Below are 16,408 nucleotides of genomic sequence, written 5' to 3'. Positions count from 1 at the left end.
GATTATTTAATTTGTTCTAGAAAAGGAGGGAGAGAAAAGGGGGATAGAAGGTAGGGAGAGATGGAGAGAGAGAGAGAGAAAGGACAGAAAAAGAGGGAGAAAAAAGGGGGAATTGAAGGTAGGGAGAGATAAAGAGGAGAGAGAGAGAGAGAACGGACAAAAAGAGGAGAGAGAAAAAGGAGGGATAGAAGAGACAGAAAGGTGGAGAGAAAAGATGGATGGAAAGAATAAGAGGAAAGAGAAATATGGAAAGGAGAGAGAGAAAGGGGGTAAAAGAAGAGAATAATTGATGGGAGAGAGAAAAAGAGTTAAAGGGAGAAAAAGAAAAGGAGGGGGATAGAAGAAAGGCAGAGAAAGAGATGGAGAAATTGAGAGAAAGAGAGGGAGGAGATATAGATTGATTGAATAATGTTTAACGTCCCTCTCGAGAATATTTCACGCATATGGAGACGTCGTCATTGCCGGTGAAGGAGTGCAAAATTTAGGCCTATGCTTGGCGCTTATAGCCTTTGAGCAGTGAGGAATCTCTATCGTGCCACATTTGCTGTGACACGGGACCGCGGTTTAAACGGTCTCATCCGGAGGACCGCACCATTTAGTCGCCTTTTACGACAAACGAGGGGTACTGAGGACCCATTCTAACCCGGATCCCCACAGGATAAGGAGGAGATAGAGAGAAAAGGGGAGAGGATAGAGAAAGAAGGGAGAGAAAAAAGAGGAAAAATAATCTTTCTCTGTATCAATTTTCATCTACTTTTTCAAAAATCTGCATTATCTTGTTGATAGCTTGTGCATTAAATTAATTCATTGAAAGATACATTGAGCAGGGTGGTTTCAAGTGCAACCCTGAACATATGCATATTCTCACTTACAATTCTTAAAGTATCATTGCAAGGTTAGTTAGTTAATCAAGTGAAATTTTAAAAGAAAAATTTATTGAGTTTTATGAAGCATATCGGATTTGATGGGCTTTTTTTAAAATCAAGATATTCAGGGTTAATTCAAATGTTTAGTGTTTTGAATTTACATATTAAACATCAAAATTTTAGAACAATTTGCACTGTCTTTTATATATCTAAGGAATGCTTCCATTGGGTCTCCATTTTCGAGAATTTCAAGGGACATTCCATCAATCGAAAGCTTTGAACAGCGAATACACGTCTATTGTACCAAAACATATCTCAGAAATCTCATCCCAACTCAATATATATATATATATATCCTACTTTTTTATTGAGTTATATATATAATCTGAAGATATAATGAAAGCGCTAAAGCTTTACGGAGGATTTCTGTGTTTTCTTTTCATATTTTTTATAATATTATATTATATATACAAAGCACTAAAATGACCAACGACACGAACAACCAGATTGTTAAATTTTCGGAACGACCCGTCCCTTCTTCAGGACAAACGATTAGTTTTGTGAATTCAGTGGACTTTTGTTCATGGACCTTTTGGATAAGTTTAAGTAAAAATTGGCATAATTCACGAATATAGGGAATATGATCTTGAAAATATTTTACCCCCCCCCCCCCCTCCTCCCCGCTTCGTTAGTTATGTTATTGTATCCCCATGTTGTGTTGATTCATATTTGGTAAAATAAGACTTTCATGGGGCTAGGTCTGGGTCATAAAATGAGGTCAGCATATGTGATGGGAGTAAGACAGCTAAAGTCTTCTGTAATACAACACCGCCAAAGCGACTCAGGTGAGCTTTTTGGCCCATGAGTCTCTTATCATAGATACCTTTATTAACGAAGAACTAGAGCAAATTTGCCCTTTCGCCAAAAACGAATGAGACTTTCACAGCTGCTGCTCCAAGATTGGTAGGTTATAGAACAAATTATTTCATAACAATATCTTTTCTAGCTTTCGTTTTACAGTTGTTTAAATTTGTTGGGTTTGTTTTAGCATGAAAAGTATCATAACGTCATGATGTCTATGTCATGATGACGTTATGAGAATGATATACAGAAATTGGATGTAGAAATTTGGGCTTATTCTGGTTGTACAAATATTAAAATTCTGAAATGTTAGGAACGTGTATATTTTTTTCTGATGTTCAAATTTATGATATATATTGTCCCTCCCTACATAACACTATAGTATAAAGTTTCCCACTGTATTGGACATAATTGAGAAATCATGATCAAAAATTAAAATTCCATGCTGTGAAAGGACCACAGTGAATAGTATTGTTTCACCGCCTACTTAAAGACGATTTTATTTTTTCAATTTGCAGATTTATTCATATCAATTTTAATTTGATATTAATTTTGATGATAAAAATATAGACAACTGTATAACTTTGGTATAAAACTCGAGTCTTTAATGGATTTAACCCCCCCCCCCCCCTTCTCGTGGTGAACCAAAAAGCTTATTCATAGGTAATAAATATTGTTATTTAGAAATTCAGTCCAAAGGTTTTGTTGAATAAAAACATACATTGTATGATTCAAAATGTATTGACTATCTTTAATTCTGCATCATTTTAGAGCATAAATCTAAAGGTCAAAATTTGTTACCCCTTCGCAAAAGATATTGTAATTAAGAGTATTTGATGTTAATGACCTTCATATATGTATTTGCAGTTACTGCCCATACACCGGAAGTAGGGCACGTGCTTACCGATGGGGTCCTAAGCTTCAGATACATTTAAAATAGTAGTAACAAATATAGGGTATTGTAAAGCTTAAGGTACTCAAATCATTATTATGGGCTGAGTTTTAACAGGTTATATCATATCTCTTATGATATCAAAGTTCAGTTTCTTTTCGATTTTACGAAGAACACTTTTTTTTTTAGAATATACATTTCGTTAAATTGAAGGGATGGGGAGGGGGTACAGACCTATATCCAGTATTTGATGCATAATTCTATTCAAGTTATGATACGATTGATGCCAAAGCTTTGATGAGTAATCTGCAAAAAATAAATAACAGACACCTGGAAACAAAAACACGATGAAACCATATGGTAATATAGATATAGTCGGGTATTTAACATTGTTTTCAAAAAAGGGGAGGCAAGTTGAAGTTATCTTCACAAATGTCTGAAAAAATATAATAAAACCCAAAATCTTTAATCCTAATATCGGGAAGGGGGGGGGGGGTCAAGAGGTTTTTCCCGAAATTCAAAATTCAATCCATTGGTTCCTTATAAATTTTGAAATACTCGGTAGTCAAAGGGTGTGCAAATAGTTCGCTCCTTGAATTTTATAATTTCACTATATTTCAATTCTACTCGTGTGCCAAAGTCATTTCGGTCATATTTTCAATATAAAAATAATTCAAGCCCTTAATCACAAACCCAAGAAATCGATGAGCGTCTTCCTCTGCCCAATCCATGCACAAGGATTCTGTGTTGAATTTTTGAAAATCAACCCAAAGAAACTTAAGACCATAGCGCGCTCGGTCAAGCACTGCAAGGCCTCAGCCTCTGGCAGGCGAACGGGGAGTTTCTGAAGGGACACTAGGAGAGACAGAATGGTCTCCAGACGTGGTCGCCGTGACCGCAGACAGAGAGGACAGAGAAATTTGAGATCCTTTGCTACCTGTACTGCGGCAGCCTGCTGATGTTTGTTCTTAAGGTTCGGTGATTTCGGTAATGGGACACAAGTTCCTGCAGGAAAAAAATTCAACATTTAATAAAACAGGAAAAACATCCAACGTTTAATAATACAGGGAAAATACCCAACATTTACAAGGACATCTGTTTTGTGCCGGTGTTGTGAAGTTGCCTTTCTTCTAGCCATTTCCCCCCCGGAAAACTGGCTATTAGCAGTCCGTCTTCTCGGAAACCTGGCTACATAGCAATAGCTAGCGAAAGTTCGACATGTATGTCTACATGTAGGTCCCTGGTGGGGTTTCAGGGGAACCCCTGGGTTCTAGTACTTAAAAGTAAGAAAAGAAAAGAGAAAAAAAAAGAAGAAAAAAAGCAACAACCCAGAATTTCATCCTGAAAGGTATATGTGCCATAATACTATATTTGGATTTAAATATCATACTACCAAATAGCGATTATATCACGTCCTCGATTGTAAACAAGATTTTCGGAGGGAAATTCGGTCTAAATTTGCATTGATCTTATTATCTTAAACTGCATGGGTTGCCAGGTGAAAACTGTGAATAATCTTTCTGTTCCCGTCCATGTATGTACTTGTACTTGAGACACATGTATATCGGAAGTAGGGTGTTGCTAAAACGCGGAACGAAAACGAACGGAATTAAGAATTAGAATGATTAATGTAGATAAGATAACACCAAAAATCGGGGGGGGGGGGGGGGGGGGGGGGGGGGGGGGGGGGGGGGGGGGGGGGGGGGGGAATGATTCATTTTAATTAAAATCAACAATTTGAAAATTGTTTACAGGCGATAAAACAACTTTATCCTAAAAGTATGCACCATTAATAAGCGAATTAAGTTGAACGTTTGTATAAGAATTTACAAATCGTTTTAAAAGAATTTTGAAATTTCGGCATTGACAGAGGTGTTAGCGAGCAGAGACACCTATGGGTAGAGAATAAAAAGAACTTACGTGCATTATATCCCCCCCCCCGGTGGCAAAACGTCATTAACGCACATGTACATGTATTTACACATAATACCGTGTATGTGTATGTGTGTGCTTACAACAGGGTGTGATATGTACAAAAACAACGATAATTCATAATCTTATTAAGTCAACAAGTGAAAAATTTTGTGTTGATTTATTATTTTTTGACCACAGCACCCTGACAGTTCATTTCTAAACTAAATACTTGTATATCTTAACATTTAGATTGATAATGAGATGACTTTTAATTCCATTCAAGCATGAATTCTGTGTTAGCCTTTTAGCTATATCATATATTATGAAATAAATCTGTTAATTCCTCTTACTCTGGGTCGTAAACTTCACCCTAGTTTACATTGGTGCTGTTTAAATCTTTCCTTCCCGCTGTGTCTCTTCAGATTCAACACTAATCTGCAGGATATCGGTAAATGAAGGAACTTCCACATAAATTCATCCCAATGAGGCAAACCTTTTTTCCACACCAGAGTCGTTCGCTTTAACATTTGATGTGATGCATAAATGTATATTGTACCAGGTGTAGAACTTAATTCAAATTCAACGTGCTGTTCGATTTAAAAGGGCTACAGGGAAAAATTAATTTTTCTTTTGCAATGTTGTTTTCGGGGAGGGGGGCGGGATTTACTTTTTTTTCATTGGATAGACTCATAAAATCTTTCTTAAGGTTGCAGCCAGAATAAAGTAATAGAATTTGATAGGGGTTCAATTATAATTCGGGGGAGAAAATGACAAAGCCGGGAAAAAGGATGGTACCAACAGGCGCTTCCTTAATATTTTAAAAACTTACCATTCAAAATATTAAGCAATCGTCTGTTGGTACATTCATACGTTAAAGCCACAATTTTTAAGTTCACAATAATGCATTAGTATGAGGTATTAATAGGTAATTGTGTATTCTGAGGATGATTTCCTATTCTCTCTGTAATTTCTGCTTCCCTTGTTCATCATGAACCTTTTGATTTCACTAAATGCTGACCTCCTCATAACATTATTACATAACATATTTTCCGTTTTCCATTCCGTCCGTCTTCCGTTCCGCGTTTTAGCAACACCCATCGGAAGTATGAACAAAGAGTTCATACTGAATAAAATGCGGTCGACACTGTTACTAGTACTTCCCCAGGACAAACGGAAAATTATATTTTGGATGGCTTCCTTTAATCTAATGTGTTCAGTGCGAAATATGATTTAATGTACAGTTTATCTAAAAAAAAATTCGGCCTTAGGTGGCAAAGAACATTTTTTGATACGCAACATGTGCGTAGGGGGTATATACATCAAAGTTGAGACATATCAAGCTATAATATTGCATCAAAGCAAAACACAAGAGCCGGGATTCATAACCCTTTCCAAAGATTCCATACTTACGTACCAAGTTGTTTTTTTTTTTGGACAGTATATTTTATCAGACGAGATGCATATTTCTTTCTAAAACGTTGAGTCTGTTGTTAACCTCTTGTATTTTATACAAGGCGTGGGGAATTTGTCTGAATTCAATTTCGTCAAATTTTATTTGTAGATGTTGTGGAGGTGAGTCCTCGCATCTTATTTATGAGATATATTTTAGTATGTAATTTAGATATATTTTATAGAACATTTAGTATGTAATTTAGATATATTTCATAGAACATTTAGTATGTAATTTAGATATATTTTATAGAACATTTAGTATGTAATTTAGATATATTTTATAGAACATTTAGTATGTAATTTAGATATATTTTATAGAACATTTAGTATGTAATTTAGATATATTTTATAGAACATATAGTATGTAATTTAGATATATTTTATAGAACATTTAGTATGTAATTTAGATATATTTTATAGAACATTTAGTATGTAATTTAGATATATTTTATAGAACATTTAGTATGTAATTTAGATATATTTTATAGAACATTTAGTATGTAATTTAGATATATTTTATAGAACATTTAGACCGGTGCTATGCTAGGTTTTCTCTGTTTCCTTTTATCTCGTATTCATGTGTAGATACTAATTTTAGATGTTAATTTTATGGTTGTGTATATGTTTGAATGCAGGATCAAAATGGAAACTAGATATATGCTAATTTGTGTTATCCTGGATAAATAAATTCTATTATTATTATTATTACTGATATCACTGGATATCAAGATTAAGGAGCGAGATGGAGACTTCCTACTCTTAATGTGTGAATATAGCGAGCTCTCTGCATTGTGACGTCGAGTAAAAAGCCGATAGAGCTCAATCAAAACTCTTTGGATGTCTCGCAATGTCAAGTCAAACTCTACCCAGAGTTCCGTGTGTAAGTGAAGCTTGGGTAACGCGCCCTCTGGTGAGAGAATGATGTCAAATGTGTGAAACATCCGAGGAGTCCCATTTGGGTGAATGATCGAACGTGTAATTCCTGACCCGGTCTTGGATGAAATCCGGAGTTCAATTCACGATGAAGATAACTGAATAGATGGTGAAATGATATAGAAAAAAAATGTCAGAATTATATGCACTTAGACGGTATACATAGGCATAGCTTGGGTTCGAATATTACCTTTAACAACGTAAAAGATTTTTTTTTTTTTTTTTCTTTTTTTTTTTTTTACCGAGGCAGCTTCCTCGGTTGCCTCAATGGCAGCTACGCCACTGGTATAAATGAATATTAAATAGCACATGTAAATGATAAAATGCAGTGATATACATATATCTGATTGTTACAGTGTATGTACAGATTGTGTGACATCAAATTATAAGAATAAATACATAAAATATTTCATGAAGTCTTCTCGTATCCGCCGTTCCCATCAACTGGTCGCCACGGATGTGACACCCCCCCCTCCCCCACCGTCCCCATCAACTGATCGCCACGGCTTTGAAATCCCCGTCTCCCTCAACTGGTCGCCACGGCTACATGTATGACCCTCGTTCCCATCAGCTGGTCGCCACGGCTGTGAACTCCCCCTTTTTGCGGACAGAACGTCTCACTAAGAACACGGCCAGGAGGAGGATGATAATGATGCCACTTAAAACGCCCACCACTATCCAAAACACAAAGAGTGGAATAGTACCTAAAACAGAAAACAACTAGTCACAACAGAGTAAGTAAACCTAAACCATTCATCACGTCGTTAAATATCTACAATCTGTCTGCCTTTTACATCGTTACCATTTGTAATTGTAACCATTTCCTCATGAATGCGATGCAGTTGTAAACAATGCGCGTATTAATTTTTATAGATATATTGCGTCTATTCAACGGTTGGGAAGTCCGACAGAAAGAAAGTAAACTGTAAATAAGGAAAATAGATTTCATTTTGGGATATGAACTGTGAAGCTTCACGCCACCATACTTTAAAGTTTTTATAGCACATTGAAATGTCTGGACCCAACCCCGAAATATAAAAAAAAAACCCTAGACTCTATCTTGAATAGAAATAACAAAACACAAAACAAAACATTTATTCAGGTGACAAAAATTCGTCATTGTTTTATTAACTGACCCAGCTGAATGATATTGTTGAAAATAGGTACCCGCCCGACCCGCCCCTCAATTAAAAAAAGATAAATAATATGTTTCGGTATAACTTTTTTGTTCGTCCCTTGTAGAACTTCACATTAATATGAAGACGTCACCGGCTGTAGGTTAAGTACCTATGCTTTGCGCTCAAGGCCGTAGTAGTGAGGGTTCTTAATAACGTGGCAATGCCTGCCGCGACTCGGGACATCCGTTTTTTTTTTAATAAGGTCATATTGGTAATAATTGTCTGCCTGTATATACTCAAATCATTGTCAAAATACATGTAGTTTAGCTACCCCAGAATATAGACTGCAATATAGATACTAAAACAGCCCACGAGAATGTGCATTGGTTCATTGACATTTGTGGTTCAATAAGCCTAAATCTGAATTGAATGATCTATAAGGGGAATGAAAAGAAGCTATTAAATTGGGCGCAAGATTAGAAAATTCATTACGAAGATCGCATCAACCAAAAAGTTCATTTACATTTGCTTTGGTAAACATGTTTACAACCCCATATACAACCCCCCCCCCCCCAACCCCCCAACCCAACCCCCCCTCCCCCCAAAAAAAAATTCAAAAAAAAACAAACAAAAAACCACCAAACATTCGCTGTATTTATTTAAAAAAAAAAAGAAGAATAACGCGAGGTTTTCACAATTTACATGTAGTATCAATATACCACTAAATGTACATATGCATAAAAACATTTTGAAAGAAAACCGGTAACTTCATGCAGTGTGCATTAGGAATAAGTATTGTCCAAATATACAGTATTTAAAACTTCTACGGTACCAATTTTGATGCACCAGATGCGCATTTCGACAAATAATGTCTCTTCAGTGATGCTCAACCGAAATGTTTGAAATCCGAAATAACAATGAACTTGCTAGAGCTATTTTAGGGGAAAACAGAGTGTCAAGAAGAGGAGTCAAATTCGTCTAAGGATAAGAGCTATACACGAGGGTGATAATCCTTAATTTTGAAATGAATTTCTACACTTTATCACAGCAATTAAATATACATCCATATTTTCAAGCTAGTAACGATGTACTTAGCTACTGGGCTGTGAAGACCTCCCGGGGACTAACAGTTCACCAACAGAGGCCTCGATTCAGGGGTCATAATGTAAAACTTCTACGGTACCAATTGTGATGCACCAAATGCGCATTTTGACAAATAATGTCTCTTCATTGATGCTCAACCGAAATGTTTGAAATAGGAAATAACAATAAGCTAGAGCTATTTAAGGTTGATTGATCCTCATGTGATGTCATAAGTTTTTGCAAAAATCTTAATAAATTAAACTTTGCGCATGATAGAAATATATCTTTCCGAGGAATTTTATTCACTGGATATAATAAGAAATTTGGTAAATTATTAATACTGAAAAAGTTTATATTTTCCATAGATAATCAATTATTTATGATTAAAATAATTTTGTCAAGGGCAATAACTCCTATACTGGAATTTCCTCTACTGTGTGTCTATTATATATTGGTTTACCTAATATCCACAATTAATCTATACATGAATTATCAGTTTTTTTAAAAACTGTTGATATTTAAATTTTGTCATTTCAACAAGTTTTTATTTATTTTTATTATTCTGTTTAACGAGAATGTGTGATTTTCTGATGTTGATGTATACTTCTGTTTTTGTATGTCTGACATTTTTAAAAAGGTGGCAACATATATATTTTCTTTGGTTATTAATTAAATTAAACTATATTGAGTGGAAATTGATACAGTGTTTCCACTTTTAACCATTAATATTGATAAGTCACATGAGGATGGGAAAAACAAAGTGCCAAAAAGTGGAGTCAAATTCGTCTAAGGATAAGAGCTATGCACGAGGGAGATACTCCTTAATTTTGAAATGAATTTCTAAACTTTATCACAACAATTAAATATACATCCGTATTTTCAGCCTAGTAACGATGTACTTAGCTACTGGGCTGTAGAGACCCACGGGGACTGTGTGTATATTGTTTTATTTTCAAAGAGGAGAGAAAAAGAGTTTTCTATTAATGTAAGCCAAATGAGAGGGAAAAAAATCAAATGCTGATTACTGCGAGTATTGTTTGAGTTTGAGAAGTGTATTCTATTTAATGAAATTGTAATTTAGTTATTTCCCTTCATATATATAAATACATTCAAGATAAACTGCCCGAAGAGCCGTTAGCGAAAATACGAACTGAAACTGATCGTTGATTAATATGTGATCATTTTTGATTTGATATTTTTTAATTTTTTAACAACTGTGCCGATTTTTGCATTCATTTTTTTGACATTATACATATACAGACATTTATGAAAATTGTTCTAAGTGTTTGTAAAAGAAGAAAAAAAAACCCCAATAATTTGATCATGGTTTAGATATGTATAGAGCAGATTATCAGTAAAATTTACTATCTGCAAAATAACATGGGATACCTGTAGCTTTGTTTGCCTCAGTTGTGAAAATTTCAAACTCTTCTTCAAAGCCTTCAGAGGATTCCCGCCTGAAATCTCTGCACGTTGGGAATCCGGGGGGAACTCGTGGTACATTGGGAAAAGATTCGTTCAGCACGAGTCCCATGCCATGTGTAGCGTGGAATTCAATATGGCAGTGTAGAAACCAGAGTCCCGGATTATCGGCCTTGATTCTGATCACCACATAACCTCCGTTTGGAATATTAATGGTATCCTTTCGTGGGGGATTTTGCAACTCTAAGCCAGGGACGTTTCCATTCAACCAAGTGTTATTTGTCCAACGGACCTCATTGCAGTCGTTTTGCTCTCTGGGTAAACTACCTTTGCACGCGATATCTTCATTCTGAGAGAGGAATTGTCCAGTGGTTTCGTTATGCTTCCCGAGTCCTGTTTTTAAAACATAAAATGAATGTCCATGCATATGTATTGGGTGAGACATCCCGGCATCCACGCCGACGTTAGAGAGAACTATTTGTACAGTGTCGCCTTTGTTTAAATTGATTGAATACGTGCACATACACATCCTCTTGTTTTCGCATTTGGTTTCGTCACATTGTGATGTGATCTCTTTAGGCTGTGCTATTCCAGCAACTGAAGGGAACTTGAAGGTCTTACCATTCACCATTCCCTCAGAAACAAAATTCAAGAAATATTCTTTAAATCTTCCATTGATAACTTGAGGTGCTGGGTCGTTTACTGCTCTTGACTTTAACTGATCAAATAAAATGCAGTCAGTATTGTCTTTTTCTGGGAACAGTTGGAATGGGCAGTTCAAAACTGTGCACTTGTCGTCCACTTTGCATTCTTTTCTTTTGGTTGTAGGATCGTTCGCCGGCGCATCGTCGTATCGTAGTATTGCTTCGGCTAAGGTGACCCTGTTAGTTTCCAGAGTCCTTCCTCGGATCCAATAATTTCCGATAGATTGATTGGCTATTAAAGTAAAGTCAAACCGTTCACCTGGACTTATAATGAAAGATTCCACAGTTACAGGTTGCACTGGGTACCCGTCTGACTCGATGACTGTAATAACGTGGTCATCTACAGAAATCCGGAATGGATAAAGAGCTCCCACTGCGATGACGCGGAATCTATACGAAGACCCTTTCTTTACGTTGAATACCTCTAATGGAGCCTCGTTATGAGTTCCATTTCCGTAATTATAGTAATATCTACCTCTGCCGTTGAATAATCCAGAATGTGCCTTCAAAAGACTGAAAAAAGAACCATCTACGGTTTCCGATGGTGTGAATGGCTTTCTGTTTTCTACAATTCCGTATACCATCATCTCGAATCCGTAATCCGCATCCCAGTCGTGATTCCATTCCTGAATCTGCAAAATGTGTTCTGGGAGGGCGGTAGATTCATTCTTTAGGATTATGAAAGCACCGAATAGACCTTTGGCACGCTGAGAGCCGACGTGAGAGTGATACCAAAACGTGCCTGGTGGGTACGCTGTGAATCTATACGTAAACGTTTGTCCGGCTGCTATTGGGCACTGAGAGATAAAAGGGACGCCGTCCATAAATGGAGAACCCGCCTGATGCAACCCATGCCAATGAATGGAAACAGAGTCTGACGCTAAACTGTTTTTGACATGGATAACCACAGTCTGGCCCTCATAAACGATGATATCGGGTCCCGGAAGGGTTCGATTTGCTACAACGACCAGTCGTTTTGTTTCCCACCCATCTGCTGAAATAACTTCCTCGACTGGAAGTGGTGTGGCACTAGTTGGATCAGTAACTCTGTAATCGTACAACTTGCCCTGGTATGGGTAAACAGTTGCGTTTACTGGGTGAGTCATCGTTAAATAATGCTCTATATTGAGCGATGTTTCACAAATTTTCGTCGTTAGTTCACATTGGTAACTATTAACAGAAGTGATATAGAGTGTGAAGATTAAGAAGTCAATCACGTAGATCCACATTGTTATGCTGAAAATAAAAGACATTCAGTTTCGTTAGAAAACGTGAATTGACTCTGCCATGTTATCTGCAGATCTGTAGCTCTCTGGGGAAATTTTTGGGATAGACCAGAGAGCTACAGACCCATCTTTATGAAAACCATCGATTTATGCTGCAGAAAAAAATGCGCATGATTGAGGCTTTATAACGCTGTTTACTTACATCGCCCTCTCAAATATCCAATATTTAAAAAAAATCACTAACACATGTCCCAGCTATACTTGTGTCCATAATTACCTTCAACTATTTATTAAAGCCACATGCTACCCCAAAACTTACAGCTTCAAGTGATGTCGTTTGTAAAGTAGCCATGTTAGGTAGCCAGTCAATTCGAACCCCAGGGTCAATTTGACTAGTTACCTAACATGGCCACTTAAACAAACGAAATCAATTGAAGCTGCGAGTTTTCGGGTCACCTGTGGCTTTTTTGACATTAGATTTTTGAGACGGCGATGCAAGAATACAGCGATATAAAGCATCTACGGTGCGCATTTTCCCCCTGCGTCGTAAATTGAAGGTTTTTATAAGAAGCAGATCTATAGCTTTCTGGTCTGCCCCAATATGTTTCCAGAGAGCTAAAGATCTGTAGCTAATGCAAGGGCAGGAAGAATCTATCTAAAATATGATGATTAACACAATTGTTCCACATTTGCTCTTTTAATCAAATGCAAATTAAACTTCTAAGGCATTTGTTCATAGCTCAAGATAATTTTCAAAGCATGTTTTGCACTGAAACAAGATCATACTTCAAAATCAATACTGATGCAGATGTTTTTATGAATGGATGTCATTTCGTTGCCTCGAACCAACTTATATTAGTTCTATTTCCTTCTGAAAGATAATTGAAGGAAAAAAAAAACAAGATACTTTAAGTTGGTTTTCAATAATTCACTTCATACATTGTTCTTGCTGCCCTAACATATGTTGGATATTTACATCGAGGATATTTCTGGACGAATGAAAGGTTCGACAGAAGTCACACTGGCATTAATGCAAACATTAATAAATTAGTTACAGTACTATCTTATAAAACAAAATGATAATAACCCCCCCCCCCCTTAAGCTATTTTGAAGACAAAATCGAAAATCCTTTTAATTTGTTAACACCTTAATATTAAAAAAAAAAATAACACGCGTTTCTTCTATATAGAGATACCAACACAATCAGGTAGCAACTTGACGAAATCTTATTAGCTTAGAAGTACTGGAATATCTCTTTGTTGGATTTTAGATAGAGTCATTGTCCGTTCCTTCCCACAGTATCGTTTTCCTATAATACATCTACATGTAAGTTTCCTATAATACATCTACATGTAAGTTATAACACACAGTTATTGAGTTATAGAATGATATCTTTAAGCTCTAACACGACACCCTTTAGCTCTAACATGACACCTTTTAGCTATAACATGACACCTTTTAGCTATAGCATGACACCATTTAGCTATAACATGATATCGTACGTTATGATATCACACCTTTTAGCCATCAAATAATACCGTAGCCTATAACACAATACGTTTAGGCATAACATTGTGGATTAAGCTACATGTATAACATAAGATTAATAATAATTATTGGTTTTATATAGCGCCTTTTCCAGCGTATGCTGCTCAAAGCGCTTTACAATAATCAATGTACATTATTACCCCGGCAGACCTTATATCAATATAGAACTTCCTCAGCCTCCTAAGAAACATGCAGTGCAAGTTGCCATTACAAGCGCTAGAGCACTAACATTCTAACAATATCTTTCACTGTCTATAGCCAGGTACCCCTTTTACACTTGGTCGGAGTGAGGAAATTCATGTAAAGAGCCTTTCCCAAGGACACAACGTCCGCCCTGCCGCGGCCAGGACTCGAACCCACGACCTTTCGGTCGTGAGACTGACGGCCTAACCACTAGGTCACCGACGCCATTTGTGCAATAACATGATACCTTTAGGATATACTATGATTACTTTTAGCTATAACATGATACCGTAAGCTATAACATTACATCGTTTAGTTTAAACACGTTAGCTTAAACATCTGAAAAAATGACATGAGCAGAAAATGAGTATTTCGGTCCCAATTTAAAGGTGATTCTGTTTAATAGTGTTACTTATAAATGCTGGGAATAAAGCGATGCAATGGCAACACAACATACTGTGTAATCTTTTCTATGATGTAATTTACCATGTAGAAAACAAAACTAAGCTTATCACGTTTCTGTGCGTGAAAATGTATTATGATTAATGGAAAAACTAATTAGTATAGTGTAATTAATTTCATTCTTGTTTATGAATGTTTATGTAATAAAGCAGAGTTGGTCATTCTGAAATGCCTGCGATTTTCGCGACGTCAGAATTCTCTAACGTCTACACATTGAAGGAAACCCACAAATGAAACCTCTCTCTGAAAACCGAAACTGAGGACACGTGCTTTTTTCAGTTCTAAAATCTCTTCAGATGAAGTGTTGCTTAGCTTTCGAGTCGACATTACGATACTTTCATGAATAAACATTGAAATTTACAACTGGAATAGGTGTTTCGACAATTGATTGCAAAAAGATGCCAATCATTATATCAATGAGTGCAATAATCAGCATGATATTATATATTACTGTGGGCATATTTATCCGCAAACACGAAAAACTACTCAGTGCAGGCATGTTTAACGATGGCAAATGCATATAACCCTGCCCTTTCAGTTTCATTTCTGTAAATATAAAGACATGCTCGTTTCTTGTTTAAAAACTATGATCAAGGTAGCCTCATTAGACAGATTAAGAGAAAAGAATGTGTCCCACGACCTCAGGGACATAAATAGACGACGTAGAGAGCAAAGGGGCAGTAAAATTGTCATACCATTCTCTCTTCCATCTTAACGAACATTAAATATATCAAATATTACACGATAGTCAATTTTTTACGTGTACTTGTAACGAGAAGTGAATGGAATGAGAGAACGCTAAATCACGCTTCTAAAGACGCATTGACAAGCAAAGCAATATTACCAACAGATTGAAACATTTTGTGTAGAATAAATGTAAAGATTGTTTTAATACAATAATGTAAGGTACGACAGTTAATAAATTATTCAGAAACCACCTAGAAATATCAAATGAATGTTTACCTGTTTGTGTGTTTAACATGCGAGAGCTTCTCGACTCGTCAAACAACATTCCTGTTACGGCCTGAATAGGGTTCAAGTTTATCTTAATTTCTTTTCTCACTTTAAAAACGGAAGTGATACACAACCTGTTCGTTTCCTGCATTGTAAAGCTGTGCTTTCTAGTTTCTAGTATAACTTCTTGTTCAGGATGCTTTTTTTTACCTGACGTAATATTTCAAATCCTGGTCACCAACAAAGGCACGTGAATTTGTGTAGTGATGAAATATGGAGATTTCCAGAAGTGGTGACAAATGTAATTAGGATTGGTAGTTTATATATTATGCAATATAGAACATTGCACAATTTTCTTCATTTCCACACGATTTAGTGACACGTGCACGTGTGGTTTCATGTTTATGTGTCATGATTATTAGAAATAAAATGATACAGTATATGTGTTTTTGTATCTATTAGCTATGGATCAATACATTCATATACATATATTTCTTTTGATGTACATATGCTAGTGTTTGAATGCATTGATTGAATGGCACAGCTTTCATAATAACTTAAAAGTAATGTTATTGTTGTCGAGGAATATTGACTGGAATGCATAGACAGGTGATATTACATGTATTTAATGCATAAAATAACCTCATTTGTCAGATCAATACATAAAATAACCTCATTTGTCAGATCAATACATAAAATAACCTCATTTGTCAGATCAATACATAAAATAACCTCATTTGTCAGATCAATACCTCTTTGACATCTTGACTGTAAAATATCAAAGAGAAG

General features: G+C 36.0%; 1 protein-coding gene across 1 annotated transcript; it reads right to left on the bottom strand.

Annotated features, from left to right (window-relative positions):
• Nucleotides 1-7,230: 7,230 nt before the first annotated feature.
• Nucleotides 7,231-15,767, bottom strand: LOC125655037 (uncharacterized). Its single transcript, XM_048885158.2, has 4 exons — nucleotides 15,629-15,767; nucleotides 13,668-13,781; nucleotides 10,509-12,481; nucleotides 7,231-7,622 (listed from the first exon to the last, which is right to left on the bottom strand). Exons 3-4 carry the CDS (start codon nucleotides 12,472-12,474, stop codon nucleotides 7,486-7,488), a joined length of 2,103 nt encoding a protein of 700 aa, XP_048741115.2. The 5' UTR covers nucleotides 12,475-12,481; nucleotides 13,668-13,781; nucleotides 15,629-15,767; the 3' UTR covers nucleotides 7,231-7,485.
• Nucleotides 15,768-16,408: the final 641 nt, after the last annotated feature.

This window comes from Ostrea edulis, chromosome 7 (assembly GCF_947568905.1).
Source record: "Ostrea edulis chromosome 7, xbOstEdul1.1, whole genome shotgun sequence".
Lineage (NCBI taxonomy): Eukaryota > Metazoa > Mollusca > Bivalvia > Ostreida > Ostreidae > Ostrea > Ostrea edulis.
Note: the sequence above shows the minus strand (reverse complement) of the source record. Positions and strands in the feature narration are given on the sequence as shown.